Below are 16,573 nucleotides of genomic sequence, written 5' to 3' on the forward strand. Positions count from 1 at the left end.
CCCCCCCCCCCCCCCCCCCCCCTCCCCCCTCCTCCACCCTGTTCTACGACCTTTTCTGGCCACACTCACCAACCACGACCTTTTTCACCTCCGCCGCCGCCAGTCTCTTCGGCCTCGCTGGGCAAGCTGGCGGTCCTCTTCCCGGCCGATGACATTGGAGGTGGGCCATCGGTGTTGACTACTGCGTTGGACGTCCTTGATCGGGGCCTACTCGAGCTTGTTGAGGCTGTGCCCTCGGGCCGCTCGGCCGTCTTTGCCTCCTCGCGCACCTCGCCCGCCCGCTATTTGGTCCTCGGCACGCACTACTGCTCGTGCCCGGCGTTTATCCAGGCGGTTCGCTCGGCGAGCGCCGCCTTTTGCAAGCACCAGCTCGCAGCCATGCTCTCGTCGCTCGGCGTCGGCGGCGCCATCGCGACGCGCCGTGTTGACGACGCCCACATGGCCTGTGCTCTGCTCGACGGCCGAACACGCCTCCGCTGAGCCACGCGACGCTGGCTCTGCGCTCAGATCCAGCCCCGCTCCAGACCCAGCGCCGCCACCACCATCAGGCCCACGTACGCCGCCACTCCGACTCCCGCCACTCCTATCCGTAGAGGATACGAGAGACACGGCGCTACTGTCGATTGCAACCGCTCGTGGGTGGCGGCGAGGCTCGCCTCGTCAAGCGGCGCAGGCACCGCCCCGCCCTCCACCACGTCCAGCTCGACGGCAACAGTGTGCGGGACGCCAGCGACGCGCGCCGCCTGGTACACGTACGTGTCGATGACAAAGTTGGAGAGCGCAGGGAGGAAGACCCACGCCAGAAAGGCGATCGCCAGCGTCTCCAGCAGGCCGAACGAGACGAGCTCGTAGATGGCGCGGTCGCCGCGCGCCGCCACTGTCCTTCGCTCCGTCTCGCGAAACTCGACCGGCGCCTCAAAGTTGACCCGCTCCGTCTCGACCGTCAGCACCGAGTAGAGGCCGCCAAAGAGCGAGAACGGGAGCTGGAACTCAGTTCCATTGACCTCGTACCCGGTTTCCAGGCCTTGCTCGACCCACTGACCCTGGCCCTGCAGCTGAGCCATGTAAAAGTTCTTGCGGACCCACGCCGGATCGTCCGCCGCCTTGCTTGCGCTCGGCGACAGCCGCCGCCACGTGGTAAGGAACGAGCCGACCAGGAACGGGACCCGATGGAGCCACTCCTCGACGAGACTCACAGAAAGCTCGTACCGCTTGACAAGCTGCGTGTAGTGCGTCAGGTTCGCGTTGCGCGCCTGAGTAAAGTTGGCCATGTACTCGGCCCGGAGAGCGTCGGCATGCGCCCGCTGGCTCCACGATGCGCCGACCTCGGCCACCGAGATCAGCCCGTTCCCGTTAGCCGCCGTGTACCGCGCCGGCACCACAATTGCCATGTAGTACAGCAGCGCCAGTGCGGCAGCGAGCGCCACGCCCACAACCCACGGCACAAGCTGCTGTACCACGCGCATCGCCTTGCCGGCACACGCCCCGCCGCGGCAGCAGAACGTGTACACCGACCGCCGCAAGTCGAGCGAGAACGACTTGGACAGCTCGCGTCCGCGCATCCGCCCCACCTCCACCATCACCCGGTACGCTTGCACCACAAAGTCCACAAAGAGCAGCAGCGAAAAGGCAGCCACAGCTACGGCCTCTAGCGGCGACAGATGCATCTCATACTCGTACGCCAAAATCTCGGCCTGCGAAGCGTTGGCAGAAAAGACCACAAGCTCTGGCACGCCGACGTCGACCAGCGACTGAATGTACGCCACCTCTTCGTCGCTCACCACCTCGGGTGGATCGTAGTCGCGGACAACACTAGCCGCCAGCCTGCTCAGTCTACTCCGCAGCTCGCCAGGCACCCGGACCACAACAGATCCAGCGTCTAGCCCGATTGTCACACGCGCAGAGACCTCAAACAGCGAGTTGAGCGTCGACGAGAAAGGAAAGCCTGGCACAGCCTCGAGCAGTGGCTGGAAGAACCGCAATGTCTCGATGACCTGCAGGATCTGCGGCTTGGAGAGCGTCAGCGAGCCCATCACAGACGGCATCTCCGTCTCCATGCTCACCATCTGGCCCTCCACTGTGTAGTTGACCCGTTGCGTATAGCGCAAGAGGTAGTTGCGGTCGTACGCCGCCCGCACCCGCGCTGAATTGTTGAGCTTGGCAATGAGCCCCGCACCCGTCGCCGCCTCGTCCACCAGTGGCGGCGTGATCAGGAGCGCCTCAAACTCAAGAAACGTCATCGGCCAGCACAGATCACGCTCCTCCTCCGTCTGTGACGGCGACCCGTGGTCGCGCTCGATACCCTTCACGTCCGGGTGCATGCCTTCGCACCAGCTCTCACGAAACCGGCCAAACGGAGCGTTAAACACATCCCATCGGCCGCGGACTTGCGCCGCATACGTCGTCTCCAGCCACGCCTGCCCAACCGTGAGCGAGCCGTTGGCCCATCTGGCGACGTCGAGTGACTCGGCCGCGTAGGCGTGCTCCGCCAGCCGGAGATCGTGAGCCACAAGATTGGCCACCACTGCACGCTCGCGCTGGACAACCTCCATCTCGCCCACAAACCGGAGTGCAGGCCCGGTGATGCCTACGAGCACCACAATGAGTACCACATGCGCCACCTTGAGCGTTGCGTAGATGCACAACACACTGCGCGAACGTACGTCTGCCACACCCTCCTCGCCATGCAGATCGTATGACTTGCCGTCGTGCTTGGTCCGCGTCCCAGACCGCACCAAACGGCCCATCAGCTGTCGGCCGCAGTAAACGCAGCGCTACTCGTGTGCAGGAGTGGAGTGGCGAGCAGCAACTGGCTTGTCCGCCCTCTCGTACCATGCCGCGGGCACCTGGTCCGTTGATCAATGTCCAGCCCGTTTCCCGGGTACCTCAATCGCAGTACCGCGGCATGTCAAACGAGACCGAGAGCGCGTCGACGCCAAGACCCTTAGCGTCGTCGCTCCCGCCGTCTGCTCCGACTTTGGCATGGGTGAGCTTAGAAAAGTATGCAAAGTCAGCCACAAAGCCGTTCCATTCGTCAGCAAACTCGTCCTCGGACGTGGTGCCCGACCAGACACGCTGCAGCTGCGCCGCCGCATCAGTGAGTGCCGGCGAGGCCGATGCCGGAAAGCCAGCGTCCACAAGCGCAGGCACAAACTGGTGGTAGAACTCGTCGAGCACCGGTGCCGCTGCCGTCCAAGCCAGCGAGCTCATGTCGTCGCGGGCGATGGCAAGCGCATCGCGTGCACCGATGGCGACAAGGACCGAAAGCACTTTCCACCGCAACGACGGCTGCGCCGAATCAGCGGCAAAGAGCCGCCCCTCGGGTGAACCTAGAATCCGCAGGTAGTTGAGCGAGTCACGGACCGCCACAAGGTCGATCTCGCCCCGCAGTCGGCTCACCAGCTCGCCGACCACAGCCTCCATCTCTCCCGCCGAGACCAAGTAGTTCGAGTGGAAAAAGGCGAGCTCGTAGAGCAGCCGCAGGTACTTGCGCTTGAGCACAACCGAGGCCGTCGGCGACGCCGGCGGCAACGCCTCGCCCAGCCCCGAGCCGACTGCAAACGAGACAATGGCAGGCAGAAGGCTTGCAAACTCGTCGCGCGCGCCCTGGACCATGAGCGAGAACAGGCCCAGGACTGCACCGACAAGCGCGTCGTGCTCGCGCGCAAGCACGTCCAGCTCGACGCTCTGGACCATGCTCAATAGCGTCTGCGCCAGCGCTTCGGTCAGCTCAACTGAGACCTCGGCGCGGATAGCGCCAAAGATGGCAAGCAGGGCCTCCGCAGCATAGCTGGCCTCGTCAAGCTCGCCGGCGCTCAGTGCGCGCGCAAACAGGCCCCGCACCAGCGGAAGGAGGACAGGTGCGAGAATGCTGGCAACTTGCCGGCGCGCCAGACTCGCGAGCTCGCCCATGTCGATGCCATCGCGCGCGACCCGGCCCAGGAGGCGTGCGAGCGAGACGCCACCGCCATCGTTGCATCGAGCGTGCGACTCGAGCTCGTCCAGCGACGTCAGCAACGCCGACGCCAGACCGCCCAGGACGCCTACCAGCGGACCGTCGGCGCCGAGCCGGAATTCCCAGTCCTGGTCGTCGTCGCTCGTCCACGGGTAGGCGCAGCCGGCAGCAAGCACAAAGACGCCGACCAGCTTGGCCTGGGTCTCACATCTCATTTCCGAGTCGGCCATGTCAGTAACGGTCCAGCTTGCGAGGGCGGCAAAGGTATCGAGGTGGACAAGGCCTGGGAGCCGGAGCGTGGTGGCAAGCCCGGCGAGGACGGCGACGGCGGCGTCAAGGACCTCGGGCGAGTGCGCATCCGGATCGAGCAGGCTTGTTGCGGCTTCGACAAGCGTCCCAACAAGGCCGTGCATCTCGTCGCGGCGGCCAAGGTCGGACTCGGCGTACATGCGGGCCCACTCGAGCGAGGCACGCACAAAGTTCAGGTCGGCCACCAGGAGCGCGTCGACCGGACCTGGCGCAAGGCGTGCGACGTCGCCGGCGTTGGCGGCCCACGCCAGCAGCTCGAGGGTCATGACCAGAACCTGGGCCGCATCATTGCTCCGCTCCGCAAACTCCTCGACAAAGACGGTGACCAGTGGTGTGAGGAGCTGAACGAGCATGGCCACGTCCTTGAGCGTGCAGTTGAGGATGTGCAGCGAGTGGCGGTCGGTCGCAACCGACGCAGTAGCGGCAACATCTTCGATGCGCTCTAGGTGCGAGTGGAGGACCGAGGTGAGGAGGCCGAGGACGGTGTCTGGATAGACACCGGCAAGCGGGACGAGGACAGCACTGGCTGCGGCTCGGAGGGTGCCGAGCGTGATGCCGGTCGTGCCCTCAAACTCACCCGAGGCCTTGAGCGCGCCAAGCATGTTGTCCTCCATCGAGAACGAGAGGGCGGTGACAATGTTGTGGAGGAGGGCCTCGGCGAGCTCGGCGTAAACAGCCGTAAACTCGTTGGCGAGTGCGGCCGACGCGCTACCGCGGGCCGACGAGAGCAGGGCGGTGAGCGAGGTGGCATCGGCGAGCGCGGCGAGGCCGGTGAGGTACTCGGCAATGGGGAGCCAGACCTCGGAGAGGACTTGGATGTAGAGCTCGGCGGATGGGAGGGCACGCGTGTACTCGAGCACAAAGTGGAGCCACTGAGCGAGTGAGAACGACTCGAGCCGTGAGGCGGCCGACGCCGAGGCCACTCGCTCGAGGTGCGACGAGACAAAGAGCGAGACAACGTGGGTGACTAGCGAGCAGATGCGCGGCTGGAGCGAGGCCTCGGCGTCAGCGAGCGATGAGAGGAGCGAGGCGAGGGTCGAGAAGACAGCAAGAACGTAGTCCTCGAAAGCGTCGGGCATGTACGGCACCTCCATGAGGAGAGCCAAGATGCGGAGGGCCAGGAGGGCGACGTGGCCCGAGCCGCCGCTGCTGCCGAGGGCAACCAGCGGGAGAATGAGCGAGACGTCCGAGGCTTTGAGCACGCCCGCCACCTGCTTTGCAGTGGTTCCGGAGAGGAGCTCGATGATGATAGTGAGAGCAAGCCGGAGGGCATGCTCGGCGTCGTCAGTAAGGGCGGTGAGCGTCGGCGCTGAGGCGACAACGCGCAGAACGACGGCGAGAATGTCGGGCAGCGAGGAACCGAGAACAGCCACGAGCTCGGCTCGGCGAGCCGATGAGACGTCGCGATGGCGGGCCGTGCCAGTCACCTCTTCCACAAAGGCAACCAGGATCTTGAGGCCGACGACGGCAAGCGGTTGATGCGAAACAGCCGCGAGGCGGAGGACGGTGGGGAGAAAGGCCGGAAGGCGATGAGGCCAAGCCGCCTTTCCCAAAGCAGCGAGAACGACACAAGTCTTTGTCGTTAAAAACGGAATGCCATCGAGAGCTGCAGCCGCGGCCGGATCGATGGCGGCGGGTAGATCAGGAGCGGTCTCGGCCGAGGGCGAAGCAGCAGCAGTAGCAGCAGGTGATGGGCGAGTGACCCAAAAAAGGTCGCACTCTCCGGCGGCAGCCGGGGCGGCTGCGAGGGCGGTAAGGAGCAGCTCAAAGGCAGATTCGAGGACAGGAAGCGAGACTGAGTGTGTCGAGTGTAGCAGAGCTCGCTCTATACACGAGAGCGCAAAATGAAGTGTGTCTGGTGACTGGCTGGCCAACGGGTGGCTGAGGAGGTGGAGGCCGTAGTCGGCGGCGAGAGGCGCGGCCTGAATGGCCGACAGCGATGATGTGAGGGCCATCTTTTGGGAGACAGGGAGGAATGACGACGAGGCTTCCACCATTGTCCGAAGCTCTGGAACAGACGGGAACGATATTTTTGCGTCTGTCATTGCTGTTGTTGTTGTTGCTGCTGTTGTTGGTGGCGGTGGTGGTGGCGGGTGGTGGGGTGTGGGCGGCTGCCGGCAGACGGGTGGCTGGCGGGCGGGCGGACGGTGTGATGATGGTTGGACGGATTCAATTGGAGCGAGAGAAGAGCGATGAGGCGGCCAGGGAGAGGAGGCGGCGAGCGGGGTGCTTTCCTTGGCGGGCAAGTGAGTCCTGGCGGTTCTTGAGCCACGGCTCGACAAAAAAGCCGGCAACGGCGGCGGCGACGATGCCGGTCGAGTCGCCGACCGAGGTGACACCGAGGGAGAACTCGCGGTAGCCCTCTTCGACGTCCTGGGAGATGCGGTAGAAGGCGTTGACGTAGGTGGCGCCACCAAGGAGACCCTCCCAGAAGATGACGACAAAGACGATGTAGGCCGAGGGGAGGTAGAGAAAGTAGGCCTGCGACCAGAGGAAGACCAGGTTGATGAACTGGAGGACCGAGGGGATCCAGATGCGGCGGATGGGGAAGAAATTGACCGAGGAGCGCGAGACAAAGACGCCAGATTGGTAGAGGAACTGATAGTATACGTAATACTCGTCCGGGTCGGAAAGGGCTTGGTAAAGTGGATGGTGGGCGAGACGGCCTGGTTGGCGAGGTACTCGGAAAAGTACACGAGCATGAGCGGGAGCATGTACTTGAGCAGCGGACCAAGGAGGCGGAAGCGTGTGGCGAGCGAGAGCTGGGCCGGACGGGCCCCCTTGAGCGAGCCGGGCTCTGGGTCGGGCTCGAACGAGCCGTTGCCGCGGAGAGCGACAACGCCTGACGGCCGCGCCAGCAGCGGCGCGCCTGCAGTGCGCCGCTCGGCGTCGGGATCGTCGAGAGGAACGTCTTCGATCCGCGCCCCACCGTCGAGCGAGGCCGAAAGCACCGGTGTGTCCTCAAACGGCTTGGCGAGCATGAAATAAAAGGCGATGAGGATGCCAAATGGAAAGACTGACGAGACGAGGAGGGTGAGCGGTGACGAGAGGCCGATCCACGATGTGAGCATGAGGTACATGAACGAGCCGAAGATGCCGGCGCCACCGGTGCCCGACGACCACGCCGAGACGGTGTTCTTGTGGTAGAACGAGGACATGGCGAGGAACGTGACTTCGCCAAAGCCGGCCGAGATTGACGCAAAGATGACGCCGGTTAGCCGCAGCCAGACTGAGGTGAGCCATCCGGTCATCTGGAAGGCAGCGACGCCAAAGATGGCCACGATCCACACTCGCAGCGAGTACGGGAGCTTGTGCATGAAGAACGGCGCGGTGAGCTTGAGCAAGAAAGTCGGCAGGATGTCTGCCAGAAGAACAGCCGACTTTGGAATATCTGGCGAGTCCTCCAGCAGATGCCCTGCTGCCGAGAGCATGACAACATAGCCAAAGTTGTTGACCAGTCCACAAAGAAAGAACCCGATGAGATTGAGTGTGTACTGTCTGCGGGCGGCAGGCGAGGGATCTACAGCGGGGAGAGATGATCGCCATCAAACACAGCCAGTCGGTTCCCCATTGTGAGTCATATTCTGCCACATGCGGATCCTCTTAGCCTGAGCCCCCCCCTCCCTCCCCCCCCCACCCCCCCACCCCCTTCCCCCGTTCATCACTTCCGTCCATCGCCCCGCTCCGACGGTGACCTGTTGTGACGATAGCCCCGCTCTCTCTCCACGCATATACACTGTTTTCATTCCGCTTGTGGCTTGGTGGCGGGATGGCGGCAGCCGGTGTGGCAAGCAAGACCATGGCGACAACTACTTTGGCAAGCACCACTGCCGGCATGGCCACAACCACGGCTGCAGCATCAGCTGCCGCTGGCACTCGGTCTCTGCCGCAACCGTCATCGACATCGTCTTCTCCCGCAGATGCATCTGGTTCAGCAGGTACAGGAGCAGTGCCATCTGAATGGAGCTATGTAGGAAAGAAGATCTTGGCTCCCATGGTCCGAGTTGGCACTTTGCCTATGAGACTGCTGGCTCTCGAGTACGGCGCCGATATGGTGTACACGCCCGAGCTCATCGCGCACAAGCTCGCTCGGTGCGTGAGGGTTGAGAACGAACGTCTTGGCTGTGTCGACTTTATGGACGATGACTCGCTTGTGCTCCGCATCGCGCCTGCTGAGCGCCACGCGGTTGTACTCCAGATCGGGGCGGCCGACAAGGATCTTGCTCTCCGTGCTGCTCGCCTGTGCGAGGCCGACATCAATGCCGTTGACCTCAACATGGGCTGCCCCAAGCCGTTCTCGGTCAAGGGCGGCATGGGCGCCGCTCTGCTCAAGACGCCTGAAAAGGCTGTGGAGATTCTGACGACGCTCGTCAGCTCGCTCTCTATCCCAGTCACCTGCAAGATCCGCCTGCTCGAGGATGACGAGTCAACCATTGCCCTTGTCAAGCAGCTGGCGGCGACGGGCGTGTCAGCCATCGGCGTCCACGGGCGGACTCGCGACATGCGTCCGCGCGAGCCTGCGCTGTGGGCGAGGATCAAGGCTGTTGCCGACGCTGTCGACGTGCCCATCATTGCCAACGGTGACTGCTTCAAGTTCGAGGACTTTGCCACTATGACCGCCGCCACCGGTGCAGCGTCGATCATGGTTGCCCGTGGCGCCCAGTGGAACGTCTCGCTCTTCTCGCCCGACGGCATGGTGCCGCCGGCCGAGGTTGCCGCCCGCTACACCCGCCTAGCCCTGCACTGGGGCATGGCGCCGGGCAACGCCAAGTTTACGCTCAACGCCATGACCACCTTTGGCATGGGCCCAGCCATTCAGGCGGCAAAGACGTGGGCTGACCTTGCCAGTATGTTTAAGCTCGAAAACGAGTACGAGCTCCTCTGCACCGCCTCGGGCTCGGAGCACGCCAACTGGGTGCCGTCGTCGCGAACCCGTGCCAAGATGGAGCGCATCAAGCGGTCACGGGCGGAAAAAGCCCGCAACACCGCCAAGAAGCGCTCGGCCACAGACGCGGCCAGCAAGCGTCCAGCCGCAGATGCCGCCGCCGGAGCCGGCCCGGCCAAAAAGGCGAAGCGGCTCGACGCGACAGCGTCGGCGTGACCACCTGCCTCGGCGTCGAGCTTCAGCGCGCGCGGTGAGTGAGCGTCTTGATCTGGTGGATGATGGCCGACGGCAACGGCGCGGCGGCGCGCTGTAGCGCGTACGAGAGGTCGGCGAGGGTGACCCGCCGCGACGCGCTCGTCCCGTGGACCGGCATGAGGCGGATGTTGAGGTTGGAGAGCTCGAGGGTCTCGTCGGCCGTGGGCGCCGTCTTGGTGCGGAGCTCGATGTACCGCTCCTGCTCTGCCGGCGAGAACGAGGCCCAGACCGGGAACGCCGCCAGCGACGCCTTGAGCGCCGCCTGCTCGTTGGCGAGCGACGTGCTCTTTGTCCGGCCCACCATGACGGCAGCAATCGAGTTGGCCGATTCCTGCTCGGCCCGCGCCTCCTCGGCAGCAGTAAACTCGTCGAGCTTCATGAGCAGCGCCTCGTACTTGCGCGGGTTGCGCTCGAGTCGCGCCCGCTCGGCCTGTGCCACCTGGAACGCCGCCTTCTCCGCCGCCTCGCGCGCCTGCCACTTCTTGGTGTGCCGCTCGCGGATGTCCGCCAGCAGCCGCCGCACGTCTGTCGTAATGACGTCGCCCGGATGCGACTCGGACGGCAGCCGGGCCACCTTGGTCCGCGCCTTGGACGCCTTGATCGCCGCCTCCACAATCCGCGTCATGTACTCCTTCAGTGCAAGGTCGAGGTACTCGAGCGCAGGCCCGGTCATGTTGCGGACAAGCACCTTCTTGAACGCCTCAGCGCGCCGGTTGGCAGCCCGTGAGTTGGGCGGAAACCGGTACGGGCCGGCGGCCTCGATGAGCGCTGTCTCGTCGAGGACCTGCTTGACAAGCTCGAGCATCGGCGCAGGCTCACAAAGCCGGATTGTTCCGCCGCCAATGGCGTGGCCCTCGGACGCGAGCGTCCGCTCCGCCGCCGCTCGGTTAGTCTTGGTCCGCCGCGCAATCGACGCCATCATCATTGCGCGCTCCTGCGTCAGGTCGACGTTGCCCGGGAAGAGCTGCGCCACGTCGCCGCCGCCGCTGCCGCCACCACCTGCCGCCGAGCTCGACGCCTCGGCGCGCCGCGAGGCCGACGCCGAGTTCGACGCGGCGCGCCTGCCTGCGCGTGAATCTTCCTCGTCATCGTCATCGCCACCGCCGATCACAGACCGCCCGAGCTCGTCGAGCTTACGCCGCTTGACGTCGGCCATCTCGGCCGCGAGCCGCTTGCGCTTGCGCGACTCGTCCTCGGCCGACGGCGCCGATGCTGTGCCACCGTTTGACGCCGGCGGCGCCGTTGCCGCCGCCGTCGGAACATAGATCGAGAGCGCCACCTCCATAGTGTACGTGAGGTACCGGTCGCGGTCCGTTGGCGAGAGCGAAACAATGGCGGCCTTGATCGCCTCGTTCATGAGGTACTGCTGCGACTCGCCGTTCGGGTTGGTGTACGAAATGTGGCCCGACGAGCTGAGCGTTGCCTTGCCCTTCGGCACGTAGTCGGGCGGAATGCCTGCGAGGCCCGTCGCGGCCGAGGCCTGCTGGGACTGCTGCTCGGCGGCAAAGGCCTTGGCGCACGACTCGACAAGGTACCTGTGGCCTTCCGCGGCACCCAGTGACTCGACGTACTGCTTGAGAGGCAGAGTGTACTCGAAGGTCTTGACCCTGCCGCGCGGATCCGTAAAGGTGATGCGATCGCCGACAACAATGACTTCGCCGAGCGGATGGCCACGGCTCCCGATGTCAAAGTCGTCGTCCGAGTCGTCGTCGGAGCCGTCGCCTGCGTTGTCGTCGTCGTCGTCGGACCCGTTGTCGCCCTTCTCGTCCTCCATCACTACACCAGCAGCCACATCGCGCTTCCGTTGCAAGGCTTTCGCACCCGCAGCCGCCCCCTGCTGAGGAGTGAGCGTAACATGGACCTTGCCGGCACGAGCCGAGCGGACCTTCTGGTCAGCGACAGCCAAAGCCCGAGCCAGACCCGACTTTGTGGTCATAGCCTCAAGCAGAGCAGCCCGAGCCTCCTCATCAAGAGGAAGCGGAATGAGGTATGTGGAGAGAGCGAGATAGACGCGGACTGTGTTGGGCACACCAGGCTCGGCCAGAATGACGGGATTCTGATTGACCCAACCACGGAGAGCACCCGAGTATGTACGATAAGCAGACTTTGACAATTCTTGTCGGACAGCAGCCAGAAATTCATCAACAGACATGCTCCCTCCCATCATCTGCGTAAAGTACGTGGTAATCACATCGATGTTCTTCCTCGGCAGCTTGTCCTTGTAGCTTTCAAAGTGGCCTGCGACCTGCTCCACAAGGAACTCGCGGTTGTACTTGGACGACATAGCGAGGTAAGGTAAGGTGGCGTAAGGCGTATGTGTGCGTGTGTGAAGGGTGTGTGTATGTGCGTGTGTGGAGGGGAGGGGGGGGGGGAGGGGGGGAGTGGTGTGGCCGTGGTTGCTGAGCGGGGGTAGCGGTAGTGGTAGTGGTGGTGGTCGAGGCGGTCGGCTGGCCGTGGCTGGCGGTCCGGTCGGCAGCGACACGGCGTCTCGGCGACTCGGCGACTCGGCGACTCGGCCGACTCGGCGACTCGGCGACTCGGCGACCAGCGAGTGGGGGGGAGGGGGGAAGGCTGAAATGAGGCGATTCAGAGGTTGATGGGGGATTTTCGAGGTAGGAAAGGCTGTGATGTGGTGTAGGGCGGCTGGGTAGTGTGATGGCCTGGAGGATGTGTGTGTGTGTGTGTGTGTGTGTGTGTGTGTGTGTGTTGTTTCGGAGTTGCAAGCAAAGAGAGCGAGTGCTTGATCAACGATAGTGACCTCGTCACGGCACCTCATAGTCCGACAGCGCACTCGTGATTCGAGCCGCGCTCACATCACGCCATCCAAGACGGATCCAACGACTCCATCCTACCTGCTCGTAGACCAAGCCCACGACTCAAATCGAATCAGCAATTATTATCGGTGACCGACGAGCTGTGAGCGGCGGCGAGCAAAGATCGGGTGGCGGGTGGCGGGCGGAGGGCGGTGGGCGGCAGGCGGTGGGCGGCGGCAGCACCCGACTGGCGTCGTCGACAGCGGAAGGGGCGGCAGTATCCATGGCCGGGCTCGCCTGGGAGGACTACCTTATCCAGAGCAAAATAGGGACAGGTGCCTTTTCCACTGTCTACAAAGCACAGCACAAGGTGACCAAGAACCTTGTGGCCATCAAAGCTATCCGTGTACGCCTTGCCCAATGCGGCGCCTGTCTCGGCTCAGCCTTCCTCCACTTTGGCCGCAAAGTTTTGAATCAACCCAAGTCAGCAACGCAGGTCTTGGAGGAAGGGGCTATCTTTGCAGACGTGTTGAGACGGCGAAGAGTAGAAGGAGAGACCGGAGATTGAGTGTGGAGGAGGGAAGGGGGTTGGAAACGATACTTACCAACTATTGAATGTGTGGGTGTGTTTGCGGGCTGTTGCGGGCGTGGAACGTGGTGTGGCGTGACCGGCGACTTGCGGGCGTGGGTCTGGCTCGTGGCATGGAACGGCGACGGGGGGGGACGGGCTCGCCCGGGGGAGGGGGGACAGAGAGCGCGACTGTCGAAGAAGCAACAAGCAAATCTCAAGCTGGAGCAGTCTATTCTCAAGTCTTTGGACGATGACAATGTGGTGCAGCTGTACGAGATCATGAAGACGGAGAAGCACATCTACCTGATCATGGAGTTCTGTGGCGGTGGCGATTTGCACAAGTTTATCAAGGACCGTGGCTCGCTGCCCGAGGCAGTTGCCATCCACTGCTTGCGGGAGATTGCAGCTGGCCTGCGTGTCCTCCAGGACCGCAACCTCATCCATCGCGACCTCAAGCCGCAGAACCTGTTGATCGGGGCGCCAGTCGGCCCGAATGGCATGCCGTCGCTCAAGCTCGCCGACTTTGGCCTTGCGCGGTATATCGAGGAGGAGGACTTGGCAGCCACGCTGTGCGGGTCACCGACGTACATGGCACCAGAGGTGCTGTCGGGCAAGCCTTACTCGGCCAAGGCCGACCTGTGGTCGGTGGGCGCTATCTTCTTCGAAATGCTCACCGGAACGCCGCCGTTTGTTGCCTCGAACCACATCGAGCTGCTCCGCAAGATGCAGCGGGCGCCGCCGCCGATTCCACGCGCCGCCAAGATCTCGTCGACCTCGCGTTATCTCATCCAGTCGTGCCTGCTGATTGTCAACCCGGCGAAGCGCATTTCCTTTGACGAGTTCTTCACCCACCCGTATGTGACGTACAAGGGTCCGATTGCGCTCGGCGCGGCGGGGACGGGAGCGGGAGCTGACCCTGCGGCTGCTGCTACCCCGCCACCGGCTGCCGCCGCCACGGCCGCCGCACTTGCGGGCTACTCGGCGCCGCTCACGCCATCGTCTGCCTCGGGCAGCGACTCGGGCAGCGACTCGTCGGATGCCGACGACGACGACAAGTTCTACTCGGCGCTCGCCGCCAAGCACAAGAGCCGTGTTGGCCCTGCGCGGCTAGCCACGCCGGCCCGCGACGCCTCATTTTACTCGGACGAGTACTACTCGGACGACGATGGTGAGAGCGGGCCGGAAGCTGTCGAGGCGATGCGGGCAAGAGCAGGTGGCCGCGTCAGACCAAGTGCGGTCAAGGCCGATGCTAGCGCTGCTCAGAGCGCGGCAGCGTCGGCGCGGACCCCGCTCACCTCGAACGCTGACAACGTGCTGCAAGAGGAGCTCGCGCGGCTGGAGCGGCTCAAGGCGCGGCACCAGGCGGCACTGCGCGGGCCGGCGGCTGGCGGCGGAGCATCTGTAGCGGCGGTGCCGGCCCGTAAGCGTCCGCCGCCACCGGCAGTCCAGGCGCGGCAGGCGTATCCCGGCGCCGCTGTCCGCTCGCTTGCAGCCATCTCGGCCTCGGTCTCGTCATCGCGTTCAGGCTCGGGCGGCTCAAGCTCGGGCTCGGGCGGCTCGGTCGACTTTGACGTTTGGCGACAGCGGGCCATGGAGAAGATTGCGCAGATGAATGCCATGCTGGATGCGCAGGCGCAGTGATGGCTAACCATCATCGTAAACACCATGTTGCCAAACCGTGACTCGGTTCGCCGATTCGTCGTTGGCCGGTCGAGTGGCAGACGGCCAGGGAGGCCGCGGGCACGACTCGGCGGCCAAAGTGTTGGGGATTTAGTGGCAACGAGAGCAAAGTCGACCTCTCTTTCAGCGTACGTTAACACGGCATCGATCCCGTAGCCAGTGAGAGAGTGTTATGGCATTGGTCTGAGCAAGTCCCAGGTCTTTACCCAGACACAACCAGCTTGCCATGTAGCTCTTGCGGTGTACATACCCATGAGTGTGTTCCTGACATCTGTTGCTACCTCTATCTGCATCTAGCCGCGTTGGCGAGACCGTCTCCAACGGGCAGATATTTGTTTGCATCGATGGCCGACACGACCGTCTCTTGACCAGCCGCAGCACGGCGTTCTTGCAGCCCCTCCACCTCCCCCCACCCTTGCCCACAACCCCCACCCACCTCTCTCTACTCTACTCACCATCCTCTATCCACCCATACTATCTGTGTATAGTTTAAGATGGCCAAGTCCAAGAACCAGTACGTTTCATGCTCCCCCACCTTCCCGCCCACCTCCATCCGACCACTCCGACCACTTCCACTCCGACCCCCCCTGCACACCCACCACGGCCATGGTCCTCGCTCCCCCCCCCTTCACCCACCAACAACCACCAACTCCTCCACCCCCTGCTGGGTAGAGGTAGCATTGGTCCTGTGTTTTGGGGTCCCTGTGTGAGGGGGAAGGGAGTGGGTGGGAGTCATTCTGTCGGTATCGGTGGTGTTCGTGTGTGTCGGTCTGCTGTGGTAGAAGAGGAGGTGAGGGGGAAGGAGGAGAGGGAAGGAGAAGGACCGCCCCCCCCCCCCCTCCCCTCCCTCCCCTTCCCCCCCCCCTCCCCTCCCTTCCCCTCCCTTCCCCTCCCTCCACCCTCTCCGTTATCTCTCGCCTTCCGTCCTCTCCCTCCCTCCCTCCCTTCCCCCCGCACTCTATTTTCATCCCCTTGGAGGTATTATTGTCGGTGGTGGACGTGGAGGTGGAGGTGGTGGAGGTGGAGGTGGACGTGAAGGTGGAGGTGGACTGGACGTGGTGATACAAGAGGCAGCCCTGGTCTGGCCTGTATGCTTGCTGTTCTTGGTGGGCGTGCAGGCTGGATGATTGGCTGCTCTCAGTGTGTCCACTCCGTCACTCTCCCTCGCCCTCTCCCCGGCTGCTACCTCCGATACCCCCCCCCCCCCTTCCCTCCCCCCCCCCCCTCCCATCAATGTCTCACACTCTTTAATGTTGTCGTGTACAGCACCAACCACAACCAGACGCGCAAGGCGCACCGCAACGGCATCAAGAAGGCCAAGACCTACCGCAACGCCGCGATGAAGAGCATGAACCACAAGTTCCGCCGCAACCAGCGCCATGCCCGCAAGGCCTACAAGGCCATGCTCGACGCTCGTGACGCCGAGAACAAGGCCTAAACGGAACCGGCTCTCAATAAACGTCATCAACGGTGGTCCTGCATGTGGATGATGATGATGATGGTGATGTGTGTGTGTGTGGTGTGGTGTGTGTGTGCATTTAGTCGTGGGCAGGCGGCGGCGGAGGCGGATCAGCAGCTGGCACAGCACCGGCTGTTGACAAAGTGGCAGCGGCTGGCGTGGCCGGAGCTGCCGCGGGCGGGGCTGGCGTGGCCGAGCTCTTCGCGGGTGGTACCGTGGCGGCGGCAGCGGCGGCAGCAGTGACGGTGGCCGGGTCAAAGGCCGACAGCGAGGAGAGCGACGAGACGGGAGGGGTGGCGGTGGGCGAGGCAAAGGCTGGGGACGGCAGGGACGATGATGCCGGGCCTCCAGCGCTCGCAATCTTGGCCTTAGCCAATTGGCGGGCTTTGGCCTGTGCAAACAAGGCCTTCTGCCGGGCAATGTCCTCAGCCGTCGGCTCGTGCTTCTTCCGCTTGGTGTGTGTCAGCTTGGGCCGCTTCGCATCGCGGGCCTTGTGGGCGCCAAGCGCGTCGCGGCTCCGCTTCAGCACCTCTGTATTAGCAAATCCCAGATCCTCCATGGCCTTGAACACATGGTTTGGGTTAATCACCTTCTTGGTCGACCGCTCACAGACCTCGTGCGCCTCCGAGCCGACCAGATGCACAAACTCTGTCGCATCACCATCGCTTGTGAGTCTGCTACTCTATCTCTCCCCCCCTCCCCCCCC

At 63.8% G+C, this 16,573-nt stretch overlaps 7 protein-coding genes across 7 annotated transcripts in view; 3 read left to right on the forward strand and 4 right to left on the reverse strand.

The window, feature by feature from the left end:
* AMSG_10545 (uncharacterized protein) overlaps positions 1 to 597 on the forward strand; it is a gene marked incomplete at its 5' end in the record, with an annotated part of 748 nt that extends 151 nt beyond the window's left edge. The window contains one exon of the mRNA XM_013898028.1: positions 104 to 597. Coding sequence (XP_013753482.1) covers positions 104 to 480 — 377 coding nt within the window. The 3' untranslated portion in view covers positions 481 to 597. The remainder of the gene's footprint in view (positions 1 to 103) is intronic.
* A 2,153-nt stretch (positions 598 to 2,750) lies between these two features.
* Positions 2,751 to 6,313, reverse strand: AMSG_10547 (uncharacterized protein). Its single transcript, XM_013898029.1, has 2 exons — positions 6,096 to 6,313; positions 2,751 to 6,059 (listed from the first exon to the last, which is right to left on the reverse strand). The coding sequence occupies exons 1-2, from the start codon at positions 6,307 to 6,309 to the stop codon at positions 2,887 to 2,889; spliced, it is 3,387 nt and encodes a 1,128-aa protein (XP_013753483.1). The 5' UTR covers positions 6,310 to 6,313; the 3' UTR covers positions 2,751 to 2,886.
* A 120-nt stretch (positions 6,314 to 6,433) lies between these two features.
* Positions 6,434 to 8,220, reverse strand: AMSG_10548 (BTN1 protein; the record flags this gene model as incomplete). The annotated part of the gene is made up of 3 exons (XM_013898030.1): positions 6,434 to 6,880; positions 6,928 to 7,762; positions 8,114 to 8,220. 3 exons carry the CDS (start codon positions 8,218 to 8,220, stop codon positions 6,434 to 6,436), a joined length of 1,389 nt encoding a protein of 462 aa, XP_013753484.1.
* A 62-nt stretch (positions 8,221 to 8,282) lies between these two features.
* On the forward strand, positions 8,283 to 9,365 carry AMSG_10549 (uncharacterized protein; the record flags this gene model as incomplete). Its single annotated transcript, XM_013898031.1, has 1 exon — positions 8,283 to 9,365. The coding sequence occupies one exon, from the start codon at positions 8,283 to 8,285 to the stop codon at positions 9,363 to 9,365; it is 1,083 nt and encodes a 360-aa protein (XP_013753485.1).
* Positions 9,366 to 9,387: 22 nt separating this feature from the next.
* On the reverse strand, positions 9,388 to 11,688 carry AMSG_10550 (uncharacterized protein; the record flags this gene model as incomplete). The annotated part of the gene is made up of 1 exon (XM_013898032.1): positions 9,388 to 11,688. The coding sequence occupies one exon, from the start codon at positions 11,686 to 11,688 to the stop codon at positions 9,388 to 9,390; it is 2,301 nt and encodes a 766-aa protein (XP_013753486.1).
* Positions 11,689 to 12,419: 731 nt separating this feature from the next.
* AMSG_10551 (ULK/ULK protein kinase) lies at positions 12,420 to 14,404 on the forward strand. Its single transcript, XM_013898033.1, has 2 exons — positions 12,420 to 12,563; positions 12,909 to 14,404. The coding sequence occupies exons 1-2, from the start codon at positions 12,441 to 12,443 to the stop codon at positions 14,367 to 14,369; spliced, it is 1,584 nt and encodes a 527-aa protein (XP_013753487.1). The 5' UTR covers positions 12,420 to 12,440; the 3' UTR covers positions 14,370 to 14,404.
* Positions 14,405 to 15,946: 1,542 nt separating this feature from the next.
* Positions 15,947 to 16,573, reverse strand: part of AMSG_10553 (uncharacterized protein) — a gene marked incomplete at its 3' end in the record, with an annotated part of 1,582 nt that continues 955 nt past the window's right edge. Inside the window, exon 3 of the mRNA XM_013898034.1 lies at positions 15,947 to 16,515. Within this exon, the coding sequence (XP_013753488.1) occupies positions 15,947 to 16,515 (569 nt within the window). The remainder of the gene's footprint in view (positions 16,516 to 16,573) is intronic.

Source organism: Thecamonas trahens (genome assembly GCF_000142905.1).
Source record: "Thecamonas trahens ATCC 50062 unplaced genomic scaffold supercont1.60, whole genome shotgun sequence".
Taxonomy (NCBI): Eukaryota; order Apusomonadida; family Apusomonadidae; genus Thecamonas; species Thecamonas trahens.